Raw genomic sequence first — 15,758 nt, 5'->3', positions numbered from 1 at the left:
ATGTTGTGGGACCTTACTTCACCTCAGGACATTTGTACGCACAATTTCTGACAAATATTCTGCCAGTTGTTCTAGTAGAGGTACCACCGGATATTCGACAGTGTATGTGGCTGCAACACGACGGTTGTCCAGCTCACTCGTCCCGTGTTGCAACGCAAATACTGCATGAGAACTTTCGTGAACGAAATTCTGTTGTCAAATGGCCTCCGAGATCCCCCGGTTTGACTCATCTTGATTTCTTTTTTTAGGGGTGAAGATGCAGTTTATGACGAAGCCCCAACCAAGCCACACAGTATGTGTCGTGGAATCACCAGTGCATGCTCCATCATATCATCCACTGTAATTACATATGTTCATCGTTCTTTCAGACGGCGATTGCAAGTGTGCCTTTCAGTCCATGATCAAAACAAAATTTTGCTATGTGATTTACAAAGCAGCATTTCCTTGTAAGCACCTGCGGAATACTGATGCATGCGAGAGCTCCTGCCAAGGCAAATGCCTGATTAGGTAAATGCCTGATTAGGAATCGGTCCAGAAATACTGCTGAAATTAATAAATAACTAATTCCCAGTCACACGATCTTGATGTACGGGATATAAGGCGGATGTGGAAGCTATTTCACTCACACAAATTAACAATGTCATAAAACTAATAGCAGGCTGACTCTAAATACACTTAAAAAAAGGTCGTTGCATATATATATACACATAGAGAGGGAGCTGTAGTTTGCTTCACAGGTGACATAGGAACTAGCATGGGATATTTCATTGTGCCATTGGTTCTAAGCTGTCCCAGCCTTCCTGTCGCAGTTTCTTGTGTTGCATTTCCCGAACTGTTTAAGGAGTTATTACATCTGGTGTGGAATATCATATCTTGAAGGTGTCACAAATGATGCTTCAGAAAATTTCCCACAGGAAATAGTAATTAAATCGTTAATATAGGCATTTAAACACCTTGCTTCACACAGTTTAAAGCTACTTGACATAAATAAAAAACTGACAGTGCACAGTAGTTTGTATGCATAAAAAAGTGTTATTGATGAGAAATTTAATTAAATAATCCAAACTATTATTATTTAATATCATGCTGAAGTGGTGATGTATGAAATGATAGTTGGAATTTCAAATTCAAAAGACACTACATAATTCATTCAGTGCCTAAAACTGCAAATTTCAATGTACCCATTTGTGATCTGGTTATAGATTGGAACTTATATAACCAGATCTAGGTAACCTACACTGTGAGTAATTGAGTTTTCATTAGTACATATGGGTCTGCAACAGACTAAGGGAAAACATCATGCTATGGACGATCAGGTATCGCAACCAGGATGTCTTACGTCGAATTAAGACCCATATGCTACTATAAATTGAACAGACTTCCAATCAACAGTGATCATTGACATTAACCATGTACCTCTCGTACCCAGATTGTGACAATGTGCTTCTTGTATGATAATACTAAATGTGCCTTGAATCAATGTTATTTTTTTCCTTTTTGTGATGGTCTGTCGGGGAGGATATTGTTGATAATGATTTGTTAGCTGTGTTGTTATTTTAACTGGACAGTTATGGTTTTTCTAGAGAACTGCATTGTGAATGCGCTAAACTCCATCAAGCAATAATTTGAAGATACACATATTAATTGAAATCTATTTACACCCAGTGACACTAGCGAATTTTTCATATAGATTTATGATCTGATTTTTATGCTTGAATGAACTTGAATTTGATTCTCAACAGAAATGATCTATATGCCAGTTTAATAACGTGATTTTTTGTGACTATTAATGCTTGAACCTTCATATATTTTCTATTGAAAATTTTATCTTGTGATGAATAACTTTTTCTTAGGTCTTGTGAAGTTTTAAAGTTGGTCATGGTACTAGATACTATGAGTTTAGCAAGAATGTGACTTTAGTAAATACTAAATTGTTTTGAAGGTGAATAGAAATTAATCATTGTTTAAAAAGATGGAATGAACAAGTGTGTGTTTCAAACTAAGGGTGGGTGAGTGAGTAGACAACATGATGTCATATGGTTTTTAAAGTCGTTTGGTTTGAATATGGATTATCTGAGAATCAACTGCAATGTTAAGTTTGAAGATGCATGAATGAGTATAAGCTAGTACAATAATGTAAAGTACAAGTTCAGTTCACCTGCAAATTTGATGGATGAATGAGGTGTGGTCTGATATGATAGGTAGGAGTGAAACAATAAAATATGAACTATGTTACCTTGGAACTATTTATAACTTCAACAACCGAGCAAGGTGGCGCAGTGGTTAGCACAGTGGACTCGCATTTGGGAGGACGACGGTTCAATCCCTCGTCCAGTCAGCCTGATTTAGGTTTTCCGTGGTTTCCCTAAATCGCTCCAGGCAAATGCCGGGATGGTTCCTTGGAAAGGGCACAGCCGACTTCCTTCCCTGTCCTTCCCTAATGCGATGAGACCGATGACCTCGCTGTCTGGTCTCCTCTGCGACAACAACCCAACCCTTTCTTCAACAGAGTCTCAGCTGAACATGCAAACCTGATAAACACATAGGAATAAAATTTCTTTGATGCACTTGTGCTTTCACAAGTTTTGAGCACAACTGCATTGGCATAAATTTAAAAACCAGGAGGAAGTGTTTTTCCAGAAACAGTCATGTAATGTATACAAATTCATCCTGAAAGACCCATTTGATCGGAACATTTAATTGACACCGAGGAATATGATAAACAGCAATACTAGTGATTGTTGGTAGCAGACTAATGCAATCTTATTCTTATTTTACTCTTGATTCAGGTTTTCTTGTCTTGTAGTAGTGAGAGAGTGTTGAAAGCACTCTGAACGGTGGAAAAAACACGTGAGTCATCAGAGACAGTAGAGTCGGTCGTCACCTAGAGCCAATTCGCATAAGGCCTGCAGAGGAATAGACGGTAGTCAATAGCCCACCAACCACCTACCATGATCTTGTAGTGCCATGCTGGGACGCCCACTGACCTGGATACGGGTCAGCTCATTTCTCGGCCTTAATATTTTCTCTGTTACACTGTGACTTGTAATATTACTCTCACCGACTCATAAAATTGTAGCTTTGATCCTTATGATATCCATCACAAAAATTGTCTCGAACGAGAGATATGGATGATGGTTAGATAACATCAATATTTGTTTGGAAACGAAGCGGTCATCATGAAACACGATGAGAAGCCAATATTTTCTCTGTATACATGTGGCGTCAAGGGTGCTGTACATTTCGCTGATTTTAATGTCCATGTGCCATCAGCCATTTCTGGATATTCTGTGTTTAGAGGAACTTTTCCTCTCAAAGGACAAGATGATGTCTTAAACTTCTAACCAGTCCATCACCATCTAATTGGAGGCCACTGATCGATTGAAGCCTCCATCATCATTTAAAATATTATGTTGCCAGACCATCGTCTGTAAAAAAGGCAGCACTACATGGTGGTGAGTAAGGTTGACCCTTAGGTGGAAACGGTTTTATTCATCGCAATGTTAACAATGATGATATAAAATTGATAATATTCTTCTCGGGTATGCAGCCGGATCATAACGTCTTCATGACACAATATTTCCGCGGTCCAACTGGCCGCCATCTTCAGGTGAGAGCGCTGGTGCACAATCTCGCCGGCTGCATACCGGAGAAGAATATTATCAATTATTACGCCGGGAAAGCCTTCGTAGTCACATGATATAAAATTGTGAAAATAGATATCACTAGCTCTTGAATCCACAACAAATTTTCTTACAATATCAAGAAATCGTTATACCTTGCAATGAGTTGATCATATGTGGTCGAATCCAGAGTACATACGAGTAATATGACTCAATCAGTATGTAGGGACGTCGCTGTGGCGCAAAGTACTGTACACAAAGCGCCGTGCACTATCGTGAGTTAGGTTGCTGAGGAGTAACTCAGTACGGACGTAAAGTTGTTTCGTTTTCCTATTAGGATGCCAGTTTTGGTCATTGGCATCCTGACGAACGCGATGTGGAACACTTAAGCCATTAACTCACATCTTACTGCACTGGTAAAGGTACTGAACGTTTTCGGCATGTCACAGTATTCAAACGGTCGGGTATTTTGTTGTATGGCCCATGTTAGTAACTATTTTATCTAGCAAAATCGGCATGTTACAGTATTCAAACGGTCGGGTATTTTCTTGTATGACTCATGTCAGTAACTATTTTACCTAGCAAAATATTGAACTAATTGTTTTTAACTGAAACTACATTTCTTGTTCAAATGGCTCTAAGCACTATGGGACTTAACATCTGAGGTCATCAGTCCCCTAGAACTTAGAACTACTTAAATCTAACCAACCGATGGACATCACACACATCCATGCCCGAGGCAGGATTCGAACCTGTGACCGTAGCGGTCGCGCGGTTCCAGACCGAAGCGCCTAGAACCGCTCGGTCACACCGGCCAGCTACATTTCTTGTATGACGGTTTTAGAGTTCCATCGATTATTATGGTGATATGGTGCTAACTATGGTATGTAGCCAAACTTTTCGGCAAAAGAGGTGAAGACTGTCGCAGAGCGAATGTTCAAGTACTCTGTCTTGTAAGCAGAGGTTCGTGGGGCAAAACTTTTGCTCTATCGACCACTACTTACAACAAAAAATGCGCGATTCCACTTCTATTAGAATAAAGTGAAAAAAGTAATTCATATGCTGACACGTGGAAGTATGTGAATTTAAACGTATGCCAGTAAACGAGAATGTGTAAATTTTTGTTCACAATGTTATAACAACACGAGTCACAGCTTCCATTGAAACGTAATAAGTAGTTAAATATAAGATCAGAGATACATTTGATATTGAAGTAGGTTAGTGAAAGTACCCGCTTTAGTTATCGGATATCACATCACTCTGTGGGTGCACGAAGAGCTTGGCAGAGCGGTTGGCATTCGTGACACACTCAGCTTACTCGGAACTGACATCAAAATGACGCGTGTACATATCCAGCAGCACTCTACGGATAAGCAAAGCGTGACATTGACACGAGCTTATCCCTTGTGACCCTCGGAAATCTCATTATATTCGCGGAAAAAAGTTAAATATTTGTGACAAGAGAGAATATAAATACACGAAATGTATTCGCACTTGCGAGTATGGACAACCATCAGCTGTATAATGGAATGACGACAATGATAGTGGCGTAGTAAATTGTCGAAACTGGTAGCCAAATACAGTAATAATTTGGAAATTAGACGGCTGACAGGTGTTTTATTTGACGTCCTGAAGCGAACAGCCGAGTCTCGCAACCATGTCTGAAATGATGGGCATAAATAGACAATGAAAATTTGTGCTCAACCGGGACTCGAACCCGGATTTCCCGCTTATCGTGAGTGGTTGCCTTACCATCCCACCCCCGCCCCCCCCCCCCCCCCCGCCAATCCTCTTCACTTTGATTCTAGGTGTTTGGCATGGACGGACGGCGCATGACATCTGTTGAAGTTGTGGATAAATAAATGTGATTGTGATTGGTTCTCGTTTCAGTCGCAGCAACTTCAGCTGTCTTCTAATCCCACCTCGGAAATCGGAACATATTTGTAGAAAAAACAACCAAATATTTGTGAAAAGTAAGGAGTGCAAATGTCATTCATGATAGTTTCACTCGTAACAACTTCATCATTCGTTTTTTAATCAGACTGAAGTCAAAAATCGAAGAAACTCACTCCTTAGTGAGCACACTGTTGTATGTAAATAACATCAAATATTGCAGAACATATTTGTATTTCGTTAATAAAAAGTCACAGAATCTCTTACAAACGCGAAGGTGAAAAAAATTAACGTATAGTAGCACCCAAACTTGCTTCCCCCGACTCCACAACTCTGCTTGTCCACAAGACCAAAACGAACACATGCAATTATTAATAGTATCATCATTCATCTTAGAGTCTCCTGAATGCTTCTGATATTTCATTAATTTGTAAGAAATCGTAACAAGGGTGACCTCTTCATTTGAAACTTCCGGGATGAGAGGCCGTGGTCGATGTATAAAATTTCCACCTATCGTTTCGTCTCCATTTGCAGGAGACATCTTCTGAGGTCGTCCGGTTACTGCCAGGTACTCTGGCATTTATAGAGCGCATAGAGGGCACCAACATTCGTCACGTGATGCCGACGGTATGCCTATCTTTGGAAGGCGTCATCATTCTCGATTAACAGTAATTGATTGTCATTCTGCTGTTGCAGAAATTCTGTACAACAGTATGGCATAAGCTATATTTCCTCTAAGTACTGGCTCTGAACACTATGGGACGTAACTTCTGAGGTCATCAGTCCCCTAGAACTTAGAACTACTTAAACTTAACTAAACTAAGGACATCACACACATCCATGCCCGAGGCAGGATTCGAACCTGCGACCGTAGCGGTCACGCGGTTCCGGACTGAAGCGCCTAGAACCGCACGGCCACACCGGCCGGCCTCTAAGTACTCTCTCGTAAGGTATGATAATTCTGTTCTAATCAGCTCAGTATCTCTTATGTACTGCATCAGACGACTTGAAATATTCAACTCAATTTTGGCTCATGATGGAGTGCTTAGAGCATGCTCTACCTCTGCCACAGGATGCGTCCTCACTTTCAGTCTGTCTGAAGGTAGGCACATGCCTCATCACCAATGAAGTCTCTGAAGCTAACAGCACAGAGGAGTTGTAAATATCAGGTTAATACTGCATATCACTTTATAAATTCCGTAATATAGCTGATTTTATTACGATGGCCATCTCTCCCTGTGTAGATGGGAGATTGAAAGTTCATTAAAGGATCTCGCCGAAACGAAAAAACGTCTGATTACCACTCCAACTTGCGAATCAGATCTGTATTTTTCTTGCCCTCCCTTCTCTGGCATGAAGTTCATTGGCTAACTAATTAAATTGATCATGCGAATCCTATTGCATGGTAATTTTCTTCCTGCAGTAGGATTACACTCGCCAGGCAACCATTACAGACGCTTCTGTGGTGTCTCTAGGGGCTTCCCAGAGGCTAAAGTATTACCATCATGTATCCTCTAGGTGTGATTCTTGTGTGTTCTATAACAAATATTGCACCGACGGACCTCACCTCACAGTGTATACAGGCAACAGTATTATGCCTTTAAAACAAATACTGTGACAGTGCAAATAGTGGATGCAGTACTAAATCAATGAAATCTCCAGCTAAAGAAGTGTAAACTCACTCCCAAGCTGTGATTCTTATGCCTGCTACAACAAAATATTGTACCGACAGACCTCACCTCACATAGTGTAAGGGTTTTGTCTCACACTTTTAAAATGAATACTATGATTGCAAAGGTCAAATAGTAGATATAGGACAAAAATCAATTAAATCTCCGGCAAAATATATGTAAACTCACACTCATGCTATGAACTTATGCTTGCTACAATGATTATTGAACCAAAAACATTGAGTCTTGTTCTGAATATACTACATAATAAGCACTTAACGGCATCCAACAGTCTTTAAACATACATTCAGCTAACAAGTTCCACACACAATGGTGAGCAGAAGAATTATGTAATGCTGGTAGGACCAAACAACGACATGATAATCAATATTGAGTGAACATTCTGTGATAGGTAGACATATTTTTCTCATGAGTGGTATCACTGTTTCTTAGGAGGAGAGAGATATAATCCTCTTGTAAGTGTGCAGCTATTAAAAAACACAATAGCACCACTATGTTATGCTATGAGTGTGTCCCACCCTTGGTTCTGCAGGAAGACTAAAGACTACAGAACAGCTGTTTTCATGCTATCTATTCACAAGTTGCGAAAACACCCACAGTAATTTTTAAACCTGACAGCAGGCTACAATTCGCATCCTTCCATCCTAGTTATCTCGTAACATCCAAACTACAAACTCGGTCTATGATACTGTTGTCAGTGACGGATGAGCAAACTGCCAATGTTGGAGTTCTATGACTATGATACATTTTACATCCTCCTTAGCTAACGAACATTGTATTACCAGCATGGGGTCTGTAATATACAACTACAGGATGGATTGCGTGTTTGACCCTGTGCAAAACCATTTAACTGTTTTAAACTCTAGCAAACAGCATTTACATTGTGCTTCTCTGTAGTCTCTACCAATCACAACCATGCAGTGCCAGCTATCAAATACCCTACAGAACAGCTGCTTCATGGGTTTCAATAACATTCTGCATTATGTCTATTCAGGTAAACTGACTGCTGCATTGGGTGCTTTCATGGAAAGAGAACTAGCAAAGACAACCATCTGCCTCTAAATTGATATGGATCTGTGTTGAAGGATAATAGAAAGTAGGTGGAGTAATTGGCTGAGAAGTGATTAACAAGATAGACTGGTGATGCATTCTAGGGAGAGGAAGATGTTGTGGCATGTCATTTATTGCACATTTAACTTTTTCCTGTTGTTCTCTTGGGTTGTATCAGGTCTGTGGTATAACCTGCATTCGACTCAAATACAATTAATTTGTTTCTTGTCGGTGTGACATAGAGCACTATCAACCTGCAACTGGTAACAGTAAATCTCCCCCATATCACAACTGTCAGAGGACTTACAACTCATGTGTGATGACTCATGTCCACTAAACTGATGGAGAACCTCTTTTGGTACCCTCTTCTAGATGAATGAAGATGCATGCGAAGTACACCATTTCCCCACTACATAAGAAACTGTACTCTTTTTGTGTAGAAGGTAGTAGTTTTTTTATCACCTTAAAGTTTGTCACCATAGTGAGTGGGATAGAAAACCTGCAGGCTTAATGTATGTCAGGAGTTGGAAATATATTTCCTGCATTGCATTATCAGCAGCACTGCAATTCTACAACTAATACATTCGAAACCACACTACTTTAACATTATAGCATGTTTAAGTGCAGAACAAAGTAGCATTATGAGTGTGTGTTTATGTTCAATGATCATTTCTCTCTTTCCAGTATCTTCTTGGTATGGAGTCTAAACACTACAACAATACTCCAGAATTAATAGCACAAGTGATTTACGTAAAATGTTTCAAACTCCTTCTATCTAGAGCACCATCATGCATAAACCATGTTTTTCTTCTTCTTCTTCTTCTTCTTCTTCTTCTTGAGCATCTGATATACCACCACAACCCTCTCAAACATATCAGGCTCGTATCCACAGTCTTTTCAGAACAGCAGTTATGGTGTTCAAATAAGACTATCGGTCTATATCACTAGCATCAGTTGGTTGTACAAGTTTGGAATACGTGTTATACTCTTTCCAAATGCCAAACATTGAAGTTTACTGATTATGTGGAAGTCAGCTTCTTCTGTTCCTTCATGAGACGTCAAATGCAGTATGTGTAGTACCCTCCTACTTCTGGTCAGTTCCAAATTAAACTGGTACATTGTTCCAGGGAGGGCTGGTTAATGACAGACAAAAACTTACGAGATGAATAGAGAGATACCACCTAGAGTCTTTCCAGGATCCTTAGTCAATAGGTTCAATGAAGTGGCAACTCGTTTCGAAATAGAGGGCAGAGAGCTGCTATGGATATGATTCGTTTATTCCAGTGATGTTCATCAAACGTTTTGGTGAGATCTTCCAATCTCAGTCTTTATCCTACAAATGCGACAATACAGAGATGACAGGCAGAGATGACCAAGTATAGTAAAATGAAGTGTTCCAAAAATGGCTCCAGGCACTATGGGACTTAACATCTGAGGTCATCAGTCCCCTAGACTTAGAACTACTTAAACCTAACTAACCTAAGCACATCACACACATCAATGTCCAAGGCAGGATTCGAACCTGCGACCGTAGCAGCAGAAGTGTTCAGCTAACGGATGTAGTTTTTGCACCTCTTCTCTGCTGCTGGCTATTTCCCATGCTATGAAACAGTATTTGCATCATTTTTACAGAGCTCTGACCTTGGCAGTTTGCTTATCCATCATTGACAATAGTATCATAGTCCTAGTTCGTGGTTTTACTCAGCTGGATGTTACAAAATAACGAGGAGGTCGAGATGCGAATTATAGCTTGCTGTCAGGTGTAAAGGATACTGTGGTTTTTTTTTTCTAAGATGTGGATAGAGTGTGTGATAGCTGGTGTTCTCTATTGATATTTATGAATTTGAAATGTATGTAAACGCCACATGCATGACAAGTTATTTGCATAACTTTCACAGAGACTAATTTTGAGTGCCAAGGCTACAAGGAGCTCCTGGAAATGGATGGCGGCAGGAGGGTGGTAGGCGGCAATGTACTGAATAGTGGCCACCCACAGCGAATTCAAGGCCGCTGGTCACTGCATCCGTCTGGTCACAGCGTCCACCCATCTGACAAATGCTGCCTCTTCCCACCACGAGACATAGCCGAGGGCCCTTCTTTTTTAACATTACGTAACACTTCATTAGAAGAGCAAAGACAGAAAAATACACTCCTGGAAATTGAAATAAGAACACCGTGAATTCATTGTCCCAGGAAGGGGAAACTTTATTGACACATTCCTGGGGTCACATGATCACACTGACAGAACCACAGGCACATAGACACAGGCAACAGAGCATGCACAATGTCGGCACTAGTACAGTGTATATCCACCTTTCGCAGCAATGCAGGCTGCTCTTCTCCCATGGAGACGATCGTAGAGATGCTGGATGTAGTCCTGTGGAACGGCTTGCCATGCCATTTCCACCTGGCGCCTCAGTTGGACCAGCGTTCGTGCTGGACGTGCAGACCGCGTGAGACGACGCTTCATCCAGTCCCAAACATGCTCAATGGGGGACAGATCTGGAGATCTTGCTGGCCAGGGTAGTTGACTTACACCTTAGAGAGCACGTTGGGTGGCACGGGATACATGCGGACGTGCATTGTCCTGTTGGAACAGCAAGTTCCCTTGCCGGTCTAGGAATGGTAGAACGATGGGTTCGATGACGGTTTGGATGTACCGTGCACTATTCAGTGTCCCCTCGACGATCACCAGTGGTGTACGGCCAGTGTAGGAGATCGCTCCGCACACCATGATGCCGGGTGTTGGCCCTGTGTGCCTCGGTCGTATGCAGTCCTGATTGTGGCGCTCACCTGCACGGCGCCAAACACGCATACGACCATCATTGGCACCAAGGCAGAAGCGACTCTCATCGCTGAAGACGGCACGTCTCCATTCGTCCCTCCATTCACGCCTGTCGCGACACCACTGGAGGCGGGCTGCACGATGTTGGGGCGTGAGCGGAAGACGGCCTAACGGTGTGCGGGACCGTAGCCCAGCTTCATGGAGACGGTTGCGAATGGTCCTCGCCGATAACCCAGGAGCAACAGTGTCCCTAATTTGCTGGGAAGTGGCGGTGCGGTCCCCTACGGCACTGCGTAGGATCCTACGGTCTTGGCGTGCATCCGTGCGTCGCTGCGGTCCGGTCCCAGGTCGACGGGCACGTGCACCTTCCGCCGACCACTGGCGACAACATCGATGTACTGTGGAGACCTCACGCCCCACGTGTTGCGCAATTCGGCGGTACGTCCACCCGGCCTCCCGCATGCCCACTATACGCCCCCGCTCAAAGTCCGTCAACTGCACATACGGTTCACGTCCACGCTGTCGCGGCATGCTACCAGTGTTAAAGACTGCGGTGGAGCTCCGTATGCCACGGCAAACTGGCTGACACTGACGGCGGCGGTGCACAAATGCTGCGCAGCTAGCGCCATTCGACGGCCAACACCGCGGTTCCTGGTGTGTCCGCTGTGCCGTGCGTGTGATCATTGCTCGTACAGCCCTCTCGCAGTGTCCGGAGCAAGTATGGTGGGTCTGACACACCGGTGTTAATGTGTTCTTTTTTCCATTTCCAGGAGTGTAGATGTAGCATGCTGTTGGCCGTTCCGTGCTGAATGGTCAAGTATTTTGTCTTGCTCCAGGGGTCAGCATTTCCTAGAAATATGTTTGATTTCTGCAGACCTGAATCAATATGTCATTGTCAAGCCGTCACTGACCAAAGCTGAGCACCTGCAGTGGATTGAGCTCTTTGTGAACATTCAGTGACAGTATAGAACAGGCCTGGAATACCAGTATACCTACCTATGGGAGGTGGGGAGGGGTAGAGTGACGGAGTAAGAGAAGTAAGACTGGACATCAGCTGCTTAATCTCTGTCCATACATTGCGCTGAAGATACGTGCAGTGTTCTGGGAGAAATTTTTTTTTTCAGTAGTTGTGTGATGTTATTACAATGTTTAGTCTTCCTGTAGAACCAAGGTTGGGATGCACTCATAGCATAACATAGCTGTGCTATTGTGCTTTTTCAAAGCTGCACACTTACAAGAGGATTATGTCTCCCCCCCCCCCAAGACACAGTGGTACCACTCATGAGAAAAATATGTCTATCCATCACAGAATGTTCGCTTAATATTAATTATCATGTTGTTGTTTGGACCTACCAGCATTACGTTATTGGTGAAGTATTCTGCTCACCATAGTGTGTGGAAATTGCTAGTTGAATGTACGTTTAAGGACTGTTGCAATCTGTTAAGTGCCTATTTTGTAGTATATTCAATGCAAGATTAAATGTTCTTGGTTCAATAATCATTGTAGCAAGCATAAGTTCATAGTATGAGTATGAGTTTACATATATTTTGCTGGAGATGTAACTGATTTAGCTGGAGACTTCACTGGTGGTAGTACTAAATCCGCTATTTGCACTTTTGCCACCACAATATTCATTTTAGAAACGTAAAGCTACATCATTTATATGATGTGAGGTTATCTTGCGAGTGTAAACCGAGTGCACAAAAAAAGTTTCTTACCACACAATGGGACTCTCACAATTAATTTAAGTAATTAAGATTTCCCTCCCACCTACACAGAGATGACCATCTTATTAAAATCAGTTATATCAGCAAATTTATAATGCAATATGTAGTGTTAACCTGATATTTACAACTCCTCTGTACTGCTACCTTGAAAGACTTTATAGGTGACAAGGCATCTGGCGATGTTAAGAGAGACTGAAAGAAAGGGGGCATCCAGTGACAGAGGTAGAGCATGCTCTTAGCACTTCATCATGAGCCAAAAGTGAGTTTAATATTCCACTCCTGTGATGCAGGATGTAACAAATAAGAAGCTGGTAAGAACACATATCCTTTTTAGCCGATGAGAAAATACTTAGAGGAAATACAGTCTATGGTATATGTTGTACAGAATTTTCAGAAGAAGCAATGAAACTTTAGCAATGTGAAAACATGTGTATGCTTTCATTTCTTCTGTCTTCAAAGATAACTCATATAAGAATGATGAATCTACATTTTGCATGAACAATTCTAGGTGTACTGACTACAACATTCCTGTTTTGGATTGGGTAATGTGGATATTTTAAACTGCAGAGAGTCTATGTTGTGGGTACAAGTACAGTTACAACTATACATTCAGGTCATGCCCACTTCTCTTACAGTGTCATGGCCAGCTGCTGACCAGAAGCCACAGCTTAGTCTAGGGTATCTCAGAAGGATTATCCCCTGGGGTCATAAATCAGTTAGCATAATACTAGGTATCCCCAGGGAGTCATAAATCAGTCAGTATAACATTAGGTAAAGGGGAGAAGGAGGGGGTAATTTACCCCTGAATATATGTTTACCCCTAAAAGTGTGCAATCCACACAAACAAAAAGTCCTGGAACCCTCTTTGTTCCACTACTCATGTCTCTCTTCTTCCTTCAAGGATGGCAACAAACAGTTGCCAATTCGGTGGGGAAAATGTGTTGCAAATTCAGGAGGGTATGCAGAAATGTGAGGTGGGTGTATTTTTGTTTTGGTTGATTCAATAAACTTAACAGAAAACAATACTGGTTTAAATTTGACCTTCCGTTGTACAGTCCCTGGTGAATACTTCTTTCCTTGCATACACCTCTCTTACTTCCCCCATGAACTAGATGTTTTTAGAGAAATGGACAGTCTGTGATAAACAGATCTACTTACGCTGTCCTTTTGCGAACAATGGAGTTAGATCGATGTAAGTCAGGCCACGGAACTGACAGCCTTCTTTGTCTTTTCATTTCATCTCCTGCTGAATGTGTAGTTATTGGAAGTAATATGTCTCCTGTCTGAAAGGATACAGAAGCAGAGCTGTACTACCTCTTTCGTATTTTTGGTTGCATATTTCTGTTTTGATCAGTGTTATTAAGAAACGGATATTTACATTACAGATCTTCAAACCAATATGCCATGGAAGAAAAATAGCTTACATCGAATTATGAATTTAAAAAATAGTAATCTGCTTACTTTTCAGTACCTTTGTGGATTTCTTAGAACTTTTATTCAGCCCTGTTGTGTTGTTCACATCTGGGAAATACTGAAACTGTCGTTTATCACTATGGGGCAGCTCCGTTATGTGATTAACAGATCCTGAAATTGTACATACATTTTTTAATATACTGCAGCTTACTGTAATGTAGCATAGTGCAGAAAATCTTTATTCACATTTTCAATCAATATAAAGTGTACACCATAATGTACTTCTAGCAAAAGAGCTAACATCATTTTATAGATGAGTTTTTGTGGCACAGGTTATGATGTAGAAGTGTATAGACCCCTCCAGCCATTATTTTGAGTACAGTTGATTAAATTCTACTTCAGACATAGAATACATATGTTATTAATATTTCTGTGCTTACACATAATTGTGGTGTTAAGATGGTGACACAATGAATCAGAAAGAAGGAAGATTAACGCAGTTGTTAGGGATGGAGCACAAGCTCGGGTATGGAAAAATGCAGGAGGTAATTGTCCATGTCCTTTTCAAATGAAACATCTCAGCAGTCAATGTAATTTAGATTAAGGATGGAAAAAGTGAGATTATGTACATTTTGGGGGTGATGTATGAAGTAGGTGCCGGTTTAATGAAAGGGAAAATGGAATCTGGAAGCTATGTGAGGGTTTCTCTAATAGATGAAGAAGATATGAAAGTTGAGATGAGATGGAGTGGAGGGGGTGTTCTACCATCGTTTACCCTTCATACTTTAAAATTTAGTTAGTTTGTTGTTTATGGGCATCCAACCATGACATTATCAACGTCTCAGAACTTTTAACAAGAAAAATATCATATACTTGCTTATTGCACACGCTCTTGTCAGATTGTGCCATCTTTGTCTTCCATTCATTATACACAAGTTAATCTCCAGTCGATATTGCTGCTTTCTATATGGGGCAGTCAAATGAAAACGAGAGGGACGGAAAAGAAGTAAGGAAGTTGTATTATTTGAAAAGTAATCGCTATGATTGTTTATCATTTATCCAACTGCAAGGCAAGACGGTCAGGAAAAATATTTGCTGTTAGCTGTGGATCCATGATTGTATTTAGCTGTGTTTTCCTAGTAGTATATGTCTTAAATTTCGTGTTATGTGTTTTTTTCTAAGAGGTTTAGCGTTTTGTAACTGTAATTGTAAATTCATTTAGTCTGTAGCGCAGTAGTTGCTCATTGCGTGTTTTGAAGACAAGTGACCGTTCGTTCAGCACGGTGGGCTAGTCAGCCAGGGTTCAGTTGTCGCCTGTTGCACATTTCCACAGCGACGAATTACGTATTTAGTTTTTCCTCTGTTTTCCTGGTAGTTTAAAATTTAAGGATTTTAATCTCGCGTTTTTTAACTGTAAGTGCACATTCAGAACGTCTGTAGCGCAGTTTTCATTTCTTCTGAACAGCTAGTTACACATCTCATTAAGGCGTCAGCGTCCATTGGTGAAACGTCATTAGGGTATCAGGTTGCATATCTAGGTTTCTGTCTGCCTTAATTATTTATTCCTTCAGCTAA

At 41.2% G+C, this 15,758-nt stretch overlaps 1 protein-coding gene across 1 annotated transcript in view; it reads right to left on the bottom strand.

Moving 5' to 3' along the window:
- LOC124722571 overlaps positions 1-15,758 on the bottom strand; it is a 262,057-nt gene that overhangs the window by 35,475 nt on the left and 210,824 nt on the right. Inside the window, exons 8-9 of the mRNA XM_047247710.1 lie at positions 14,242-14,354; positions 13,929-14,053 (exon numbers count right to left, since the gene is read on the bottom strand). Of these exons, the coding sequence (XP_047103666.1) occupies positions 13,929-14,053; positions 14,242-14,354 (238 nt within the window). The remainder of the gene's footprint in view (positions 1-13,928; positions 14,054-14,241; positions 14,355-15,758) is intronic.

This window comes from Schistocerca piceifrons, chromosome X (genome assembly GCF_021461385.2).
Source record: "Schistocerca piceifrons isolate TAMUIC-IGC-003096 chromosome X, iqSchPice1.1, whole genome shotgun sequence".
In the NCBI taxonomy this organism is placed as follows: domain Eukaryota; kingdom Metazoa; phylum Arthropoda; class Insecta; order Orthoptera; family Acrididae; genus Schistocerca; species Schistocerca piceifrons.
This window is presented reverse-complemented; position numbering and strand designations above follow the sequence as displayed.